The sequence below is a fragment of the Tenebrio molitor genome, chromosome 6 (assembly GCF_963966145.1).
Source record: "Tenebrio molitor chromosome 6, icTenMoli1.1, whole genome shotgun sequence".
NCBI classification, from domain to species: domain Eukaryota; kingdom Metazoa; phylum Arthropoda; class Insecta; order Coleoptera; family Tenebrionidae; genus Tenebrio; species Tenebrio molitor.
Window position 1 is genome coordinate 14,542,447 of NC_091051.1, and position 19,790 is coordinate 14,562,236.

Sequence of the window (19,790 nt, forward strand, 5' to 3'; positions counted from 1 at the left end):
TCTTTCTGTGCCACGAACGTTGCATAATTGTCCGCTGGAATGGCTCTTCTTCGTCCGGATCAAGTGCAACCAGAGAGATGCCATAAAACCGGGAGTCCTGCCTACTCACCACAACTGTAATTTCTTTATGTTCGCCAATTACATGAAACGTATCCACTGGGAGGTTTCGACGACCGAAACGGGCGAAAACCGCCCGGAGGAGGCTATCAAGTTTCGGATCGTAAATTAAAGTGGGATTTTTCAAAAACGAGTTGCCAGGAATGTTCCTAATACCGTTACAAACATTGCTTAAAAGTGTAGACTAAGTGTCTTTGCACATTTACATTACTTTTGATAAAATACGACGTGTAAATTCCATCCGGTATTATATTTAGATAAGTGACTTTATTTGCAGTGTATTCACCGGCGTGCAAATATTTAGAAAAAAAAAAAAGTTATCACCGCCGCCAAATCTGCCAATCAACTCTGCTACTTTATTATCTTGACCTAAAGCAAAACAAAAAACTACATTGGAGTGTTGTTAAGTGAGCACCATCGCTCAAACTTCTATTAATTAAAAAGTAATAAAAGCGAGTTGGTGCGAGATAAGCCGACCTGCAAATAGCCTTCAATTGGTGAAGAAGTTGTAAATCAGTTAATTCCCGAGTGGATAAAAATTGTTGGAGCTGGCGATCGCCGATTCGGTTGAAACTGTCCATTATCGCGCATTCTTGTGTGGGCGAAGATACAGATTTTGGTCACCGAAGACCCGCGATACTCTATCACCACACGAACATTAATTCGCAACCCACTCCACTTGAAAATTTCAGTTATTGGCCGTAAAATTATCCAGAGCAGTCGCGAAAATGATAATAGGAAGCGTCCGGCTCGAGCCCATTAAGACCTCGTCTGGAAGACAAAGCTGGCAAGAATTGCGTGTTACACTCGGACGTTTAATTACCGCTTCGCACCAATTAGGGTGACCGATGATGCGAAACGCTGTTAAATTGTCCCAGATGGACACCCTCCAGGAACCGTCAAAACAGCGACCGGCGCTCTTACATATTTGTAAATACATTCCTCAATGCTCAAATATTTGGGAGTCGATGATTAACAACTGCGGGAACTGGCGACCCCGATTCCAAAAGCAGAAAAATGGCGGCCCTCCAGACAGATTGGACAAGTCGCCGCGTTATCAAACGTCGAGGTGCGGTGCAACTGACGTTGCGCACGTGGCTTGTCAGAGCTTATCGCCGATCCGGTTGCAATGGTTTGATTAGAGCAGTGCGAGCCCTGCAGCGGTGCAACTGTGAGGATGTTGGGCGTGTGCCCGAAAGAATTGGCGTTTCTTTTTGTCGCCATTTCGATCTGGACCGATTGTGAGCGTGAATTCGTCTTATCGGTTTCGTTTCCGGTTGTGGTTCTCGATCGGTTATAAAATGGCAATTCCCATTCGAGCTCCATAATGGAATCATGGGTTCGTGTCAAAAATGTTGGTTGTAACGGTGCGCGTTCAGAGGTTCTGAAATACTGCCAGAAATGGTAAAATTCGCCTTCAAAGGTTGCGTTCCCGTGAGAACAAATAGGATTTTCCGCATTTGTAGGTGTCCCAGAAACTGGTTGGCTTGTTTGTCGAAAGATTTATTCCTTTGGAAGAGACCGAAGTATTCTCCTGTTTTGTGATAAGATTATTATTTCTCAATTTGTCGTATGCAGGATGTCCTGTCTCTAACCTATGAAGCCTCATTTTGTGTAAATAGGATATTTAAATATCGCATTTTATAGTACTAATAGCAGGTCGGAAGTCACAATTAACCTGAATTAACCGTTCTTTCAATGACAGTTTTATTCGAATCTACTAAATTTCAAAACTGGGATTACAACACGCGCACGTAGTGCTTTGTTGTTCATTTGATCGATAATAATTGTACAGCACTATCGGTTTATCAAGTTTTTTTTTAATAATTTCTCTGATTTGCCCAATATTAAGAAGTTGCCAATTTCGGCTGAAAATAAGAGAAGTTCCGGTTTCGACCAAAAATCGGCCGAACTTTCGGCTCCAACCGAAACTGTTTTTTGTCGCGTCAGGCTCGTTGTTGATTTGATTATTATTAAGTATCGGGTGTTTTTTTTTTAATTTCACCTTGTAGTAGGGGTTGAAGAGTTGATTGTGAACGCACCACTCGTGTAAATCGTAAGATTTAAACAACTGATCCGCGATCCGTAAGCCGTTAGTGCATTCACAATCGACTCTTCAACGCCTACTACCTATGAGGTGAAATTAAAAAAAAAACACCCGATAATACTTATTAGTTATTTATGCAACGAGGTTCTGTGTAAATTGGGCTTTTCCATTGCCCGAGAGGCCAGATTGAAATACGAGCGTAGCGAGGATTTTAAGGCCTCGAGGGCAATTAGAAAAGCCCAATTTGCACAGAAACGAGTTGCATACAAAATTTTATTGATTGAAACGACGTCCCCAAAGCATTCAAATCTATTAAAAATGATTTTGACAGTTTTGACAAATTTTTCAAGAAATGTCACTTTGAATGTGTTGTCTAGGGCAACGGTTGGTTATTTGCTATTTTTTGCTTTAGAGCAGTTAGGAGGCAGTTTACAAAGGAGAAAAATGAGAATTTATGACATTTGAAAACAATAAAAATGTTGAATTAAGACTGACAGAAGTTGTTTTTTTACTTTGATTTATAATAAAAATAGTAAGCATAAAGATGTTCTTGTTTATTTTTGGATTGAAGACAAACAGTTGTACCTAATTACAAAGATCTGTGTCCAAAAAGTAACTGAATTCAAAAGTTTCGGCGAGAGTTTCGGTTTCGGTCGAAACTGGTACATACAAAGGCCGAAATTAGGTTTCGGTTTCGGCTGAAAAACATGGTTTCGGTCGGACACTAATGATTTCAGCAGTTTTGCTTGCTTCAAAATGAGAAACGAGCAAGTTCTTAATCAGTGTGCATACCCCGTACCAAAAAGAAAAAAAAAATTGAAAGCCAACGAAAATGTGGGTATTTTGCAACTTAACCATAGATTTTTTTCGTTTTCTTTTAAGCTTCACAGGCCAACACATTACAAAGAGAATATTTTTGAATAGAATTTTAGAGACACTTTTTCGAAATGTCTGAAAACGAGCTCCTATAAGAAAGTCATGATTTTTTCAAATTTCTTGACTAGAGAAGTCTTTACCGGAAAATGTAGGATCAATATTTAAAAATAAAAATATTGCTTGTAGTGTTCGTCCATCTTAATACTGACATTTTGGTTACTTCTATTAACTGAGAGAATTCAACACCAAAAAAAGACAGAAAAACTGATAAAACATATTTAGAAGACTTTTGACTGATGTTTAATTGAAATAAAAAAATATTACTGCACTTCTTGTATGTAGTTCTTATTTAATTCTTTCTAACAAACCAGCAATACCCTGACTTTCCTTCATCCTCTATTATTGAAAGTAAAAAATGCGATTAATATATTTTTTCTAACCCTTTCCGGGAACCGTTAGCATTTATCAGCTGTTAAGATAGCAAAATTTTGTCATAAACCTTCACAACATTTCGCAAGTTATTTAAAAAAATTCCATTCCAGTCCATTCTAAAAACAGAAACTGTAGATTATCTTTTAATATATTGAACAGAATGATATAAAGTACAAATTACGAAAGCTATGATATTCCTACAACTTAGAATCTTTATAAAGGGTGTTTTTTTTTTAATTTGCCGTCGAAGTTGGCGTTGAAGAGTCGATTGTGAATGAACCACTCGTCTTAAAAACACTGATTTTTCAAATTGTAGATTAATAACACAAACAACGCAAAAAGTGAGGTTAAATTTAAAGAGCTGATCAATCTTTCGTCTTAAAAAAGGGTGATTTTTCAAATTGCATATTAAAAACACGCAAAAAGTGTGGTTAGATTTAAACAGCTTATCAGAGTTGTAATCCGGTAGTACGCTCGCAATCGACTCTTCAACGCCAAATTTAAAATATGAACACATCTTGAAATACCTACGTATCTTAAGCAAAACTGACACTAATCTGCTACCCCTCGGATTCACCGATACATATTTTCATTTGTATTGACAAGTATCTACTTATTGGAGTTATTATTTTTCCGACGGCATTTTATAAAAACTCACACTTTAGAAATCATTGCTTCTCAAGAATAGAATCCTTCTGTGGTGTTTTTAGATTCTAAGAAAACTTGAATAAAATTGTACGTAAATAAAACATTGTGGTCAACCGGGAGGACACACTTTTCTTACAAATGTTTTTACGTCAAGAGAGTTGGACCGATTCTACAACTTAAATAAACAAAAATATATTTAAATGTTGAAAAGATGAAGCGCTGTCCCTTTATTGGGTTAATTTATAATCCGAGTCAAGTTTTCTTTGAATTCAAAACCACCGTACTCAAAAGATTTATTGCATTAGCAACTTTTCTAAAAAAATTGCAACGCGCAATCGCTTCAGTTTCGTGACAAAATGTCTATTCGAGGGGCCACAACAAATGAAAAACATGACTTTGTGTCTATTACGGCTTGACTATCTGTGGTGTCTTAAAAGCTGTGAATTATCAAAAACTTGTGCAAATTGTGTAGCAACACTTAGAACTGACGTTTTACTTCTTTGCGAATCTAAAATGGATTCTTGAGGGACATTTTTTTAGGCAAATTTTTCAATATTTGCCCTTTTCGACTGTGGGAAGTCGACCATGTGTTTTGTACATACGGCGGCCGTAATGTATTCAAATGTGAGCGTATCTTAACCCACATTTATAAAATTACAATTTCGATCCCATAAATTTTTATGAGTGTAGGGGTCAAAAAAATTGGAAATATCAACCTCTTCTCGAAGGCCTCGTCCCTCCGGTGGGGACCCTGCGCCTAATAGGTCTTATTAATTAATCACTTTAAGTAAGGCTGTGTTTACAAGTGAGGCGGTTGTGTCGTGGGCAGTGCGACAACACCGACCAAACACTTTTTTCTGTATCTGCCATATCCACCATTATAAAACAATAATTTACAATTCAACGGTCTCCGTTTCGCTGTGATCTCCTATGATTACAAATGAACTTTAATTCTTATGTAGGAGGCCGCGCTAATTCTTTCGGAATTACAATGTACGGCGTTCCAGGAGCAAGAACTGGATGCAGATACGAAAGAGGTCATGGAATCGTTAAAGCCCATAAATTACATTTTTATGCTGTCATAACTGTCGGCCCCCGAAGAGGGATTTCGTGTAAATATTTGTGAGGTGGTCGCGTTGTTGCAAATTTTCAAAACAAACTCGTCGGGGTAATTTATGGCGGCGGCGACGGTGGCGCTTTTTTTTCAGAAAACCGTCGTCTGTTTACTGTAAACAAAGTCATGCAGCGAAGCGGGGGCGGTCGTGGTGGTGGATGCGAGGGTGCAGCAGGCGGGCATCAAGCGTTTGCAAGAAAAGCGGTAAGGTGAGGGCATGAGCGTAGGCACAGGGTAAATATAAATATTTACCTCACGTAAAACCACCTGCCACAGCCGGGATTCGAACCACAAGTTATCAGTTTATATTTGTCACGAACTAACAGTCTCTGACACTTATCCACATGATCATTCGGACACAATTTTCCAAAATTCGTATCGTCGTGGATAATAAACATCGCATATGCCTCTCACGAAGTTAAGTCGCCCGCGTGCTCCGCCAAACTCAAACATAATACACTCCCATGTGCGGTTTTCCTTATAACACCGCTATTTTTAGACCTTGATGTCACGCGCGTCGGCCCTCATTGGTCCGTCGTGACATCATGCTGTCGCGCTATTGGTTGGACGCGGCTCACATAGTCACGAATTTAAGATACATGTTGCCCGCCAATGCGAATAAATTGATCGAAAACCGAAGCAAGCTTGGGCCGTTTTTTTTTTTTTTTGCCTAATCGTGTATTAATTCGTGCTCTTAACCACTTCCTACGGGCGTTCTGTTCCACATTTTGTCAACCACTGTCCAAGTGATATGGGAGCGTGTCCGACTGCGATCCGCGGGACTGTAAAATTCGCGGTGCACATCCGGTACTTACTCGAATTCGTTTTCGCTAATGTTCCTGATTGATTTTATTATTGTAAATCGAATCCGTTTTCATGGGCGCCACGCGTCGCTCCTCCTCGTTTATTATTCTCCAGCCGTGACCACGAAAATTCGATTCTGTATTCTGTCTTCCTCCTCGTTGGTTTCTTTTTCGCAACGCTCGTGCATTTTTTTAAATCGCGATGCACACTTTCACCTCATTTTACTTATCTTTGACAATTTGCATTGTTCTGAAATTCAATTATTTGATTGTTTGGGAACCCCGGACTGACAACCTATGGGAGACGCGGTGGTTTTCGAAACCACCAATCGGTAGAACCATCATTTGCATGTCTGTTGTGCATTCGGCGCACGATTTTGACGCTTCGCGAATCCCAAACGACCATGTCCAAACAAAAAGTTGACTCTAAATTGGTCTTTTTTTTTGTTTGTTGAAGAGTTGGTTTCGGGTGTTCGCAGCGTCCCAGGTCAGAATATACGTTTTGCCTTTCACTTTCCTAGATACCGTTCCATCCGGTATCTACCTATGAGTTTGGCGATGGTGTGTTGTAGATTTACACATATTATCTCTCTTCGATAACTCGCTAAAAAGCTTTATATAAGAACGACCTTGGAGGCATACCCATGTTGCTCGCCGCGTTCAGTTGCTACTGTTTTAATCGTGCTTTTTGAAAGCCTTGGCCTTAATCGATCATTTTTCAGCCGCCGCTACTAATGAGGCTGAATCGTACGCAAACACCAGAAAATCATCTGCATTTTCAGTTTTTTTTTGCTTCGATACCGTCAAAATCTCACCTTCGTTCTTTCATTCTCTTCCACTTGATGATTTCTAATTTAGTCGATTTTTTGATTTGTTTCTGTTTACAGATCTTTGCGATGATAACGGAAGAATGTCTCGCTTTGTGCGCAATGTTTGGAGTATGACTCTGATTTCATAAATATTCTAAACGCCACCTCTAACAGTAACAGTAACCCTAAGAATATAAATTATTGTCTCCAGTAAACCGCAATGTGTATGCAATATCAACCAAAAGAGGTAGCATTAAAAAAATAATTGCTACATATTCAGTTTGATTAGGCTTCACAGAAGTCCAAATAAAATTCTTGAACGACTAAAACAATTTTGGATTCTGACAACAAGATTACAACCGAATCTTAATGTACAAATAATTAATAAGCAACAATATTTATTCATAAAAAATCGTTTCAAACCACTTTTCGCGACAACTGTACATCCATCTAAAGGTCAAGTAATTCTATTTACAGTCATAAATAAAAACGTGTATTTGTTATTTAACCATGTCAAACAGATATCTTTGATATAATTTTACTACAATGCGCATAAATATACATAAACGTTGTTAATTTTATTCTAAATATGTATTCATTTAAGTATACAAAGTATGTTTACACAAATTTTGCTTTTTTTCTATTACAAATAAAACCAAGCATTTGATTTGAATCATGCGATTATATTTTATGTAATTTTTTCAAAAATAAAAAAATACATATGTATTTATTATGCTAGTCTTACTAGTACAAGGTAAAATACCTTGAAAATAATATAGGTACTAGCTAAGTATTCAACATTCGAAATCTGGCCAATCGACGGAATTCGAATAGCGCGTCAAGAATACTTAAGAATTCAAAATTGCTGAATACAGAAAAAAAATTCAAATATTGTAAAAAGAGCAAAACTTTCAGAAAAAAGTGAAGTTATATCCTTGCATTTTTAAGTGAAGATCTCCAGTTTCATCGTTAAACTAGTATCTTTTCAGTCTTCATTTTGTTGATTTATTTTGAAATAAGTATTCGGAATATTCGATATTGGAGGTCCGGTTATTCGAATCTGAGAATAGTCATCATTTGTAAATGCATGCAACTATTAATTATTCGAAACACGTAAAAATGAAAAAAAAAACATGTTTGTTCATTTAAAAATATTTTAAAAGAGAGGAAAGTAAAAAAAAGAACAGTTTCATATCTTAGAATAAAAAAAAAAAAACACCACCGTGTGAATAAACAAAGCAAAAAGCAGAATATTTTTATACCTGTAATTCTATATTTTATGTGATAACGTTTATGTTTGTTCCAAAGTTAATCCAAGTGAATAACTTTACGCAAACGATTAAATAATTAAATTATTCAAACCATAATCGTTGCACATTCTAAACTCTTCTTTTTGCTCGATTCTAGATCCCACACTTTGTTAACTGCTCCATACCTTTTTTGAACCACTTTAATTTTTATAATTAGCGGTGCTACCTGATCGAATCTACCTACCAGGAAAATTCAAAGAAATAGTTATTTCGGCATAACTGTGGATAACACCAGAAAGTTGAGTTGGTCAGTTAATGCGAGCAATTATTTTATTATTGTCGCTGATTCCAAGACCACAAGCAGGCGGCACTTGTTATACCTAATCTTGGAATCATTTAACTGCATTACTCTTTTATACATACATACGGAAAAAAATGTAGTAGTGCCCTCACTCGGACACACAACAAACGAATTTTACAGAACTTGGATGTAGATCAGAATTCTACAGACATAACAAGCAACTGTATTTTTTTTTTGTACTGTTTTCTCAAATAAAAACATTTTGCTGTTATAACAGAAAAATCCCGAACATTTTTGATAATTAATTTGCTTGGACCTAATCAATATTTGAGGCATTTATTAATAAATCAATACATAATTCTCTTTTTGTATGCATTAAAATAGGCTGACCTCGAATGTTTGGGATCGCCGCATCGTAGCTGATGAAATAATTTTGTCACTGTTATAGCACATGTGTATATTTGGTTGCCTATGCAGGTTACATCTACAATAAACCAACTTCAACCGTTTAGATTATTCAAGATAGTATAAATATATGATAAACGATTGATTCAAAATGATATTAAACATTTCGACTGCCTATCCTAAAACTTCTCAACAGTAAAATTGAGGTTAAGACGTCATCTGTACTTTTCTGCTATTCTCCCCTGCAAAAATATAAGATTTAACGTGCAATGTAGTTTACTTACCAATATTTAAATCTTCTACAGAACTATCGTATTTTTGAAATTATAAATATTACATCCACGAATTACGCATTTAAATAAAAAGCAGTGGTAATTGCTCTGTCGGTAAATTAGCATACAACTCAATACAAGCTGCCCGGTATTTTGTCCTGTGTTAATTTTAAAATCAATCTGTATTCTTCCTCTTTAATAAACCATTTAATGAGAATTATTTTCACCCATAAAAGGTAAACACAAAAAAAAAACACTTCTGCGAGACTCCACAAATTGTTGTGCCTCTAATTGCAGTTTTTATCTTACCAGATAGTTCCGACACCATTTACTTCGAGAAAAGTGATACAATTTTACTCCTTTTGTACTCCTTTCTCGAATTATTGGAGTTTCCCCTTTTTATTGGTGTTATGTGTACTTCCGTCCGATTGCACTTTAAAACAAGGGTAGATTTGTATTCTTGCTGATACTTTAGCCACAACTCGTTGCCCGCCATTTTTCCCCACTTTTTAGTGGTGCCCTCTTCAAACACCGTTTAGTGCGCTGTATAAGTAGTAGCGAAAATGTGCTTGAATTTTGACAATCTGGCATTGTTTACAGTTAATGAATTCCATGAAGACATTTAATTTGTAGTTTGTAAGTTGTGAAGTGATCGTACAAAGTATTGAGTGTTGAATTTATCGTGGGACACAATGATGCGAACGACGCTGCTGCATCCATTGACCTGAACTGAACGCCAAGGAGCGTATGCTTGGTGTTTGGCATTATTAGCTTTTCTTGCGTAAATTTGTAATTTCCGAGATATGGATATAGAAAAGAAGGAACGGACACGATCCAGATCTTCAACGACGGAAGACAACGCGGCCAACGAGGAACCTGAGAATAAAACGGCGTCGGATGTAAACGGGGAAAGTGCAAATGCTGAAGTTAACGATAATGTTGCTGCAAATGTGGAAGAAAACATTAGTGATAGTATAGAGAAGGCAACGGACGGTGCGCCGAAGGAGAATGTCGAAAAATCAGAGGAGCATGTTCCAGAAAGGAGCAAATCGAAGAAACGAAAAGCAAGTGAAGCTAAAACGGGCGATGAGAGCGCGTCAGAAGAGAGCGTCAGTGATATAAAAGAGGCGCAGTTACAAGAGGTATTGCCCAAAATGTCAGAAAAAGGTAAGACGTCAAAATTGTCAGTTGATGTTTTTAGGTTATGATTTTAGATGATTCTTCTGCGAATGAATCGTCTTCAGATTTAAGCATGCCGCCTAAGCAAACATTGGGAAAAGGAAAAAGAGCAAGGATACCAAATAAACGGTACAGTGATATTTTGTTATCTCCACAGTCTCGATCACACAAAAGTAATCTAGAAAACGGCGATAAATACGAAAAGATCGAACCAGAAAGTGATATTTTCGATACAAAAGATGAAGAAATAGCAAGCATGCCTGCAGTGACATCTCTAAAATCGAGATCCAACACAAGCAGCCCCGCGTCGAAACGACCGAAATATACCACAGACGTTACAGATGTAAAATATCGCAAGCCATTTATCTACGGTTGGAAACGTGAATTAGTGTACAGGGCGACTTCTGATAATCCAAACAAACGAAACGGAGATATTTATTATTACACTCCAGCAGGCAAGAAAGTTCGATCAATGAGGGAAGTGTCGGAAAATTTAAAGAATAAAGAGTTATCTTTGGACAACTTTACGTTCTTTAAAGAGCCTTTAGGTTTGAATGATCCAGAAAAAGAAATTATCCGCGACGCAAAGGCGTGGAATAAAAAATCAATTTCGAAAGGCGGCTCTAAGACGCCGAAAGTTTTAAGTCCGAAAATATCCAGCCCCAAAGTTGTGTCAACACCCAAAGCGGCAACGCCCAAAGTTTCCAGTCCCAAGGCTGCTCCCACGCCGGTGGAAACGCCCTCTGAAGCTCCAGCTACCAGAACTAAAACGTCGACGCGTAGCTTGGGCAACATTAAGGTAATGGCATGGGCTAAAGCACTGACAATTGAAATATTGGAACTAGATTATGTTGAAATTTTATTCAAAATTGGTGAAGGCTTTAGTTAAAATATAACTTGGGTCAAGGTTGTGAAAATAAATCAATACATTTTAACGAGACAATATTGTTTTTATTCGAGAATCTTCATAATCGATTGTGTAAAATTAAAAGTTGTATAATTTTTGGTGAAGAAGCTTTGAAGATTTTGCCAGTGGCGTAGCAGTGTATAAAATGTAAGATCAGTAACGCTTCATCTTTCACTCCATTTGTTAACCCGAATTTTATCATTAACATTTATAGGCTGATTAAATCTTTTCATTTGAGTTGAACCTGGGCGGTGTAATCATTTTGCGTGTCCAGTGGCGTACGTAAGTACAAGTTTGTAATTGATGACGGATATATCATAACCAAGGATATGCGTGCACTTGTGCCAGAGACGCCACTGATAACCTAGCTTCCCTTATTCTCATTTTGGACTCTTCCAAAATTATTCATCCATCTCTGTAGATAACGACTGTGCATAATTGTACATGACTGTAGTCGTAGTTGGCGTGAAAACTGAATGTAAAATTTATTATTGCCGCTCCATATGAAATTGATCAAAATTATGTGAATAAGTTGACAGTATTGGACAGTGCACGCCACATTATAGTTATGTTTATATAGAGCGGCAAACATTTCATTACATGGGCATGGCTTGCTTCGACTACAATCATTTATCATGACCCTGTAAATGAGAAGCCTATGCGCAATAATACGGGGTTATTATAAATGTTTCTAAGATCTAGTTGGCGTAGTGGCGCACCTATAGTATAGCGTGCAGCCACCTACGACGTTAGAAACATTTATACAGGGTCATAAATAATTGTCTCATCGCAGTAGGCGTTGGTGACGTAGTTGAATGTGCCGCAAGCTTCATAACATGAGTGAGACTAGTATCGCCGATAGAGCTACGGGCGGTAGTGGAAATCTGTCTACTAGTTTGTCTAACGTTGCGATGGTGGCGGCACATCCAAAATTTGTGTGGGTTTTCAACGCCAACTACGATTGGACAATCATTTATAATGACCCTGTAAGAACCCTGTATTATATTTTCACAAATCACGTGTCCATCGTCTTTTTGTTTTCATGTCCATCACCATGGAAACTTTTTATTTTTTGCGAAAATACTAAATATTTAATTTTTGAAAGAATTTACAGGTTAAGTTGCCTCCTAGTAAGACCAAAGCTGATAAAAAGGCCAAAGTTGAAGAAGAACCGATGGAAGTAGAACCCCCACCACCAAAAAGAGCAGCTAACAAGAAAGCACCCGCGAAAGTAGCACCGAAGTGAGTACAATCACATTTTGATAAATTTCATCTGGCGCATGCTCTACTCAAAACAGCAGATAGAAGAAAACACTTGGAAACAGTTGAGCTCGAAGGGATTGTTTATTTTTGACAATGTTGGAAAGCCGTTTGGTTCCCAAGTGTGATCTTGTTTCCGTTTTGTTAACTGTATTGGACGTAGTTTTTTGCTTCCACGCAAATAAATCACCTAATCGTTCCCCCTCGAACCCCCAATCCCTCACCACCGTCGTATTGCAGTGTAGAAATGGAGGGCAAACCGTGCCAACCATGTTCAATTCGATGCCAAGGTGTCATGGGTATGGTGCCGACTCTTCAATGTCGACTTTGCTTATGTCTCTACCATTACGAGTGTATAGGACTGTCGCCCCACGTACAGATTCAGGCTTACGTCTGCAAGGTACTGAGAAAATCAAAACTGTCAATCGAACCTGAATACCGTCTTGAGTTGAGAGTTTGTCATGATAATGTGCTTATTAATTCCTCGCTCGGCGAAGATTGGTCGATGTCGTGTGCGGGCCGCGAAAAAAAAAACCACCACCCCCAAAAAACTGTCAGAATTAATTCGCACATTGTTATCGGCAGTGTGCTTGAGAGAAGGACGGGTGGATGAACGCCGACGCGAACAACCGACAACCAAACAGTAATGTTATTTGTTGTTCTACAGAACTGTCAACTGGAACACGGTCAGAACGTCGCAACGTCCGCGTCTATCGTCCTGCCGCCCCTCACCCCCATAAACACTTTGAAATCAATGACGACTCAGTCGACAGTTTTGCCGACTTTACAGCGAATACCAAGACCCGGCGATTCCCCCCAACAGGAGATAGCCACCCCCGGCGGGGTCGTACCGAACATGCCGCGGTTATTGCCCTTACCGAAAGTGGCGAAAGACGCACCTCCACCGCCGAGGCAGACGAAGAACGTTACGCAAACGGCAACCGAAACGAAGAGTCTGGTGGGTTCCGTGACGTCGTGGTTACCCCACAGCTCGACCATTCAAGTCGATAATATGCAAAGGAACAAAGAGAACGAGCCTGTAGAGGCGCCGAGGCCCCAATACGTCGAATATCTGGCCGGACGCAAATTTTTGATAATTCCAAAACACAATGTGGTCTCGGTATCGCCGACTAGCGTGCAGAGTAAGCCGCAGAAACAACTTAATTTAGTCGAAACCGAATGCGTCGATACCGAGGGTATCAAAGACGAACCACCGTCACCTAAAAATTCGCAGAATTGCACTAGCGAGAACAGAGAGGTTGCGGTGGGGGATAGTGATGAGGTAGTAACTGGTACAGTTCAAGAACCGCGTGCCGAACAAGATAAACCAGAGTGAGTTTCTTTGTGAAATAATTAAATTTGATTTTATATTTTCAGGCAAACCCATTACAAACACTCCCACCTTAGATCCTTTTCACCGTTAGTTTTTATTTGCGAAAACTGCTCCAATACATTCTTGCTGTTATTTTGTTTAATAATGCTGGAAGTAGCGTTGAAAGAACATCAAACGAGATCGGAACGGGTCACGGCTCTGTCCGAATCGATTCACGTTTGAAGTTTTTCTGTAGGAACTGACAGTTGTGTTGAAAGAGGTTTATTTCAATGATGTTATTTCTCTTGTTGCAGAACAGTGGAGTCTCCCAGAGCGAAGAGACGAGCTGTCAGAAACAACGTCATGACGGCTGACAAAGTCGAAGAACCCAAATTTATGGATAGTTATCTTCAGAATCTTTCGTACGGCTACAACACCCTCCTCTATGTTTTTCAATATCTCAAGGTGCAGGATTTGTTGAGGGCAGGTTGCGTTTGCACGATGTGGCGCGACATAGCGAGCCATCCGTCGCTGTGGAGGACTGTGCGCATGAAAAATTCCCAGGTACACAGCTTTGAAGGTTTAGCCAACAGTCTGCAGAAGCACGGAACTGTTCACCTCGACCTGAGGAAGATGTTATTGCCAACCAACGGGGGCGACGACATTTGGCCAGAATTCTCAAAAGCCATAGAGAAAGTGCAAACTTTACGCAAAATTGAGCTCTGCAGGTGCGTATTTTGTACTGGAGATATTGTTGCATAAAAATGTTAGGTTAGGTTGTGAACCTCATGCTTTTTAGATGTTACTTCTTTCTAGTCACGTTTGCTTTTGTTGTCAAGTTTGACAATTCTGTCAATCTAACCTCAAATTTGAAAGTGCATTAGTTACCAAATGTTTATTTTTTTTTCTCTCAACTTATATTCTATTTATATTGTCGGATTTTAATTAATTAACTTTAATAGTAATAAAAATTGAGTTACGTTTGCCCTGAGCAAATGTCTCGCTTAATGCTTATTTTATTGGCTCCACAGGTGTCCAGCATCCGTTGTGGAGCAATTGGCCGTGACCAATAAAGATTTAGAGGTGGTAAACGCAGTCACAATAAAATGCGAAAGCATGAGTCTCGATATGTTATCGTCGCTCACAAATCTGAAGGAGTTGCGACTCAAGTCAACGAGCGGTTTGACGCTATCGTCCGACATCACATCTTTGAAAGAACTCACTAGCTTAACCCATTTGTCCTTGACATCAATCAAGGACTTGAACAAAATGGATTTACATGTAATAGCGGCATTGAGAAGTCTCGAATCGTTAGATCTCGGCGAGTGTAGCGACTTCCCCACCAACTTCGGGGAAGAGATTTTGATAAAATTGAAGAATCTGGAGAAGCTGAGGTTAGAAAAAGGTCAAGGCAACTGTCACACGTTCGAGATACTGGACGCTGTGCAACAGATGCCTCAACTGGAGCAGTTGGAACTTGTCAATTTCGATATCAAAACTGGTTTTGACGTGGCGCTAGGGGGTTGCAGGAATATAAGAAAATTGTTGATTATTCCTACGTACATTTCGCAGAGTGCCACGACTAACCACATGGTGTTGGGCGGCGTGTTGAGGCTGCAAAGTACTCTATCGCATTTCGTGTGGGGAGTTACATTGGAATTGTTGCGGGTTACGGAGTTGTTCGTTGATCAGTGCGAGGATCCGGACAAGAAAGAGAAGAGGGACAAGAAACCAGTCGGGAACGGGGACAGCATCCCAGTTTTAAAACCGGTACCGTTGATCACGGACAAAGACGATACAATACCGCCGGCCCACGATCCACCTCAAGTCGAAATTCTACCGCTGCCTAACCTTCAGAAGTTATTGTTGCAAAGCCTACCAACCACAAGGGTTAAGATTCTCAAAATTCCTTTTCACGCTACTTGGCGGCAGAGTATTACTGATACGGTTAACTAGTTATTAGGATTCACAAAATATTTTATCTAGAGTTTATTGTACTGATAGATGTAGATATAGAACAACAATTTTTCTTTTGTTTTTCTTCATCCCTTGAAATTTGTTTTATCTTAAATGTACAATATACTTAAAAGTGTAAATTATCACTAGATTCTAGGTTTCTACACCTGCAAGGTTTAGAATCAATCAAATGAAGATAATATACATGTTTTAAATACATTTTTTAATGTGATTATTGGAAAATTGGACGTATTTATATTTGACATCCGCTCTTTAATTTTGACATTATATCAAAGCATGTACATTATGGAAATTCAATAAATATTTTTTAAAGTTTCGAACTTGTGAATTTCATTGTGGAAGGTTGAGAAAGGATTAAGACACACAAGGGGAGTGCTTTAAGGCATCGGATCATATTTCAAAAAAGTAACAGTAACGTAACAACTTGAGTACTTTATTTTAACGTTCACAACGTATTCTACAAAGTATTAGTTACAAAATTAATAGTTCAGACGTAATTAAATAAAATCATTTCGAATTGTCATATTCAAAGCAAATTACACTTGGTAATTGTTAATCCTTGGATTTGTTTATGCAAGTTTTATACGTAGCTGCAACTGAGATCTTTGCTAAAAATTTCTAAATTTATTAGTGAGACATGTTTCTCAAATGGATAAAAACATTCTACAGAGCAACATCAACTTTTTATCGATTTGAAAAAATATATCAATTAAACTTTTGGTGGTAGAGGAAATAAGATTATATTTTACCAAAGTCGGTGAATTGGGAAGATAAGCGCCGTGGGCACAAGGGTCAGAAGAATAGTATTTTCGTCGCAAAAAGACTAGATGCTTCTTTGTGAGAGATTCGTATCTGCCTGATCATTTACAGGTCAAAGAACATTGGGCTTACACAGTATTAGGACAAAATATCCTTTTAATGAAAAAAATAAAATGCACGTGCCCATTATGCGTCGTGAGAAAATTCTTTTTTCACCGATCCCGGTTAAAACACGTAATCGCACGAGAGATTAAAACAGAGATCGATATCAAAAATTGCGCCCTTTTAATTTGACATTCAAATACTCTCCTACATCAAAAGAAAAATATTTATGGGGGCGGAAACGCGCAATATAAAAATCTTTAGCGATTTCCGAGTTGTATAATATTTTACGAGCAACGTCATAGTCACTCTGCATGGTTCGTTTTTATTTAAGAGACGGTTATAAATTGGACTATTTGGAGTTTATCTGCACAAGTTTTTCTTCCAGTTAAGGGAACATCTTTATTTCCTTTTTGTGCAAAAATCAACGGCCGTGCAAACTGAAACATTTATTTTGGCGACTTGAATATACTCCTTTGACGGCTTCACCGACCAATACCGGAAGCCAGATATAAATTTTAATTTCAATTAGAGCCGCTCTGATGACGCTTTCAACGTAATGTACTGTTTCTAATGAGTCAACGGCGGTCTTCGCAATTACACCAACCTCAAGATAACAATGAAACTCGCGAAAAAACTAATTATGTCCAAATGTATTTTTCTCAAATAAATTTCCACCATTTAAATTACCATATCCCATTGTGGCGGCGTCGACGGGAAACACCAAGCGTATTTATTTCTGCTTCTTACATTTCTGTGTCATTAATTCAGACTCACGTCTTTCCTGAACGCACTCGCTTTTCTCACAAATTAATGAACACATCGATGAATCGATGATGATGAATACTGAAGTGCATTTAAGAACCTGAAGGAACGAATGAAGATCAGAGTCGTCAGGTTTTCAGGGAAGTTGGGCGTAAATCAGGATTTCCTCAAATGACGATGACGAGTTTCAAAATTAAATTTGAAATTTTTCGTTTAAATGTCACAGGATACGGTGCACATTAGCGACGCTTCCGTGTAATAACGACATTAAAAATAATTTAATACTTTTGTAAGGATTCTTAATTTGTTGGTTTTTACTAAATTTTAATTTTGACTTTTACATAAACACCAAGTACTGATTGAGTTGGCAATAAATTCTGGTGATTTTTGGTGACTTTTATGTCACTTTCCAACGAGAAAACCATTTTATTAATAAAAGATTACAAAAACCAAGACGTTTAAATTTGAAATGTATACCAGCTGTCAATAATGTCAATAAAACAAACCGAAATAGGTACAATTCAGTCTTGAAAATTTTATGTAAATTTTTTTATTGCCAACTGAAACAGTTATTGTTGCTCACCCTGTATTTTTGAAACCTCTTTTCACATCTTTTTAGAAATTACTGTAAATTCTACTAGCTTTTGTTAATTCTAACCAATCCCGGCTGTAGATTGTACTTAAAAAAATTAATTAGCCTAGACTTTCATTATACACATTCTCGGATTCGTATTTTACGATTTAGGATCCCAAATTTGCACTAAACGATTTACGCTTGAAGAACTAACGTTCCAATAAATTTTCCTCTATATTAGTTTGGCTGTAATATGGTCGATGGCATTTATACCTATTATTATTATTATTCCAGTCATATTGCTAAGTGCACCTCATTACAGCTCGTGCTCAACGGATTGCATATAATATCGTTCGGGACCGTCTAATGCTCTAATGCAATTAATTCGAGATGTTAGTGTAGTTGGACAAAATATTGGTCGATCGTGTAAGAGTGTAGGAAGAATTGTGTAACACGTTTGGGATAATTAAAAATGGTGGATGCGCCAGGAATACAATCACCATCGCCCCCCCAACTATAGATCTCAATAAATCCTTGACCTGAGGTCCGACACATACCCCGAAATCAAGGATTCATCATGGCCGAGGATCGCAACGGCCTACACAGGTTACACAAAGGCCGGGCTTTGGAAGTATCATAATTTCAATGAATTTAACCCGTTGTAAGCTAAAACCGCGTTTCTTTTGACGAAGCGAGGGATAATCTCTTAGCGTTGAATAATTCCATTATGCTATTATTAATGAATAAGTTTTTCATGTGTTTCATTGAAATAAGACAATGACAACGCCCTCGTTTAATTATAGAATCCGTAGCAAAAAACAAATCCAGCTGCAAGCTCAGCTTTGGAATTTATTAATGGATTAGAACGTGATGGTCCGTCAAATATTTGCAGATTAAGTGACCGAGTAACTAGTGTCGTTAGGTGGGAATTAATTGTGAATCTAGGTCTGTTGCCCCATCGCTTCCAACTTTGGTAAAATAAACAAGTCAAACAAACCTGCACTGGGTCACCAGTATATCTCGACAGACAGGACGCGGCATCAATCAAATCGCCGTTTTCTTCGGAAATACTGGTGCGACACGGTTTCGCATTGTCTCCGGATTCGTTCCGCGTAAACTGAAGACAATTTATTTACATCTACACGACAGAGTACGTCTTATTAAATTTATCACATTAATACAACCAATAATGCATTGTGTAGTGTTACGCAAACTGATAACCATGTTCGTTGGTTACGAGCCGAAGCGGTTCCCCTTTCGCAGTTGAACACAGAACATTTTTCGGCTAAAAGTGGAAGAAAATTCAAGGTTGCCTCGGTCCGCTACTTAGGGAAACGCTTTTGAATCTCAAACCTTCGCAGATGATCGATGTTTGTCCGTGATTCGAACTGAACGATTCACATCCGTTCGAGATGCACTAAGAGGCCACGTCATTAGCAGGACTTCGGCACAGTATCGTGGTGGTGCTGATGATGGTGATGAGGAGGAAGACGGCGAGCAACAGACGATCCAACACGATGGACGCCTGTTTCCATTCCAGCTCGGTCAGCTCCTTTCTGTCCTGTTCGCTCAGTCTCTGCTCGTTTCGGTCTATGCTGGCGTGGACTTTGTTCAAGATTCTTATTATCTGGTTCTCGAAGGCGTCTGCAACCCGACAAAAATATCCCAACATTTTTACAGTCTCTGCACTCTGAGCTAAGAAAGAAAACATTATCCGCTAAATGTGTTCTCTAAAGAAGTAAGAAAGAGTTGAAGATGTTAACTTGGTAAAAAAGATTTGCCACTAGAAAGACTATATTTGAGTAAAACTAAACGCTAGTGGGGTTCCCTCGAAAAAAAAAAGAGTGTGTGCTTAAGAGCGCACGACAGAAGTGAAAACTT

General features: G+C 38.4%; 3 protein-coding genes and 2 long non-coding RNA genes across 11 annotated transcripts in view; 2 read left to right on the top strand and 3 right to left on the bottom strand.

Moving 5' to 3' along the window:
- The window catches only part of Atf3 (Activating transcription factor 3), a 31,206-nt gene extending 25,507 nt beyond the window's left edge, over window positions 1–5,699 (bottom strand). For 2 of the 3 annotated variants that reach the window (XM_069050045.1, XM_069050046.1), the window contains exon 1: window positions 5,487–5,698. The gene's annotated coding sequence lies outside the window, so the exon portion shown is untranslated. Of the gene's footprint in view, window positions 1–5,486 lie in introns of all 3 variants that reach the window. The other variant, XM_069050047.1, reaches the window with a different exon arrangement.
- Window positions 631–3,368, top strand: LOC138132525 (uncharacterized). The gene is made up of 2 exons (XR_011160093.1): window positions 631–1,521; window positions 1,584–3,368. It is a non-coding gene; the product is annotated as an uncharacterized lncRNA (long non-coding RNA).
- Window positions 5,700–8,717: 3,018 nt separating the features above from the next.
- Window positions 8,718–9,550, bottom strand: LOC138132539 (uncharacterized). Its single transcript, XR_011160100.1, has 2 exons — window positions 9,384–9,550; window positions 8,718–9,044 (listed from the first exon to the last, which is right to left on the bottom strand). It is a non-coding gene; the product is annotated as an uncharacterized lncRNA (long non-coding RNA).
- Window positions 9,551–9,563: 13 nt separating this feature from the next.
- Window positions 9,564–16,029, top strand: LOC138132535 (uncharacterized). 2 transcript variants are annotated; one of them, XM_069050065.1, is made up of 7 exons: window positions 9,564–10,241; window positions 10,289–11,052; window positions 12,266–12,402; window positions 12,661–12,820; window positions 13,088–13,752; window positions 14,047–14,460; window positions 14,764–16,029. In XM_069050065.1, exons 1-7 carry the CDS (start codon window positions 9,878–9,880, stop codon window positions 15,686–15,688), a joined length of 3,429 nt encoding a protein of 1,142 aa, XP_068906166.1. In that variant the 5' UTR covers window positions 9,564–9,877; the 3' UTR covers window positions 15,689–16,029. The 2 variants fall into 2 exon arrangements, with proteins under 2 accessions (XP_068906166.1, XP_068906167.1); XM_069050066.1 differs by having other exon boundaries at window positions 12,275–12,402.
- Window positions 16,030–16,133: 104 nt separating this feature from the next.
- The window catches only part of LOC138132537 (neuronal acetylcholine receptor subunit alpha-7-like), a 45,877-nt gene continuing 42,220 nt past the window's right edge, over window positions 16,134–19,790 (bottom strand). For 3 of the 4 annotated variants that reach the window (XM_069050068.1, XM_069050070.1, XM_069050069.1), the window contains exon 9: window positions 16,134–19,553. In XM_069050068.1, the coding sequence (XP_068906169.1) occupies window positions 19,327–19,553 (227 nt within the window). In that variant the 3' untranslated portion in view covers window positions 16,134–19,326. The remainder of the gene's footprint in view (window positions 19,554–19,790) is intronic. The other variant, XR_011160099.1, reaches the window with a different exon arrangement.

Bases quoted from the DNA above. Each gene is read 5' to 3' on its own strand.
- LOC138132535 (XM_069050065.1), top strand. From the start codon at position 9,878: ATGGATATAGAAAAGAAGGAACGGACACGATCCAGATCTTCAACGACG. The intron at 13,753-14,046 runs GTGAGTTTCTTT...CTCTTGTTGCAG, and splicing joins GCCGAACAAGATAAACCAGA to AACAGTGGAGTCTCCCAGAG. The intron at 14,461-14,763 runs GTGCGTATTTTG...TTGGCTCCACAG, and splicing joins CGCAAAATTGAGCTCTGCAG to GTGTCCAGCATCCGTTGTGG.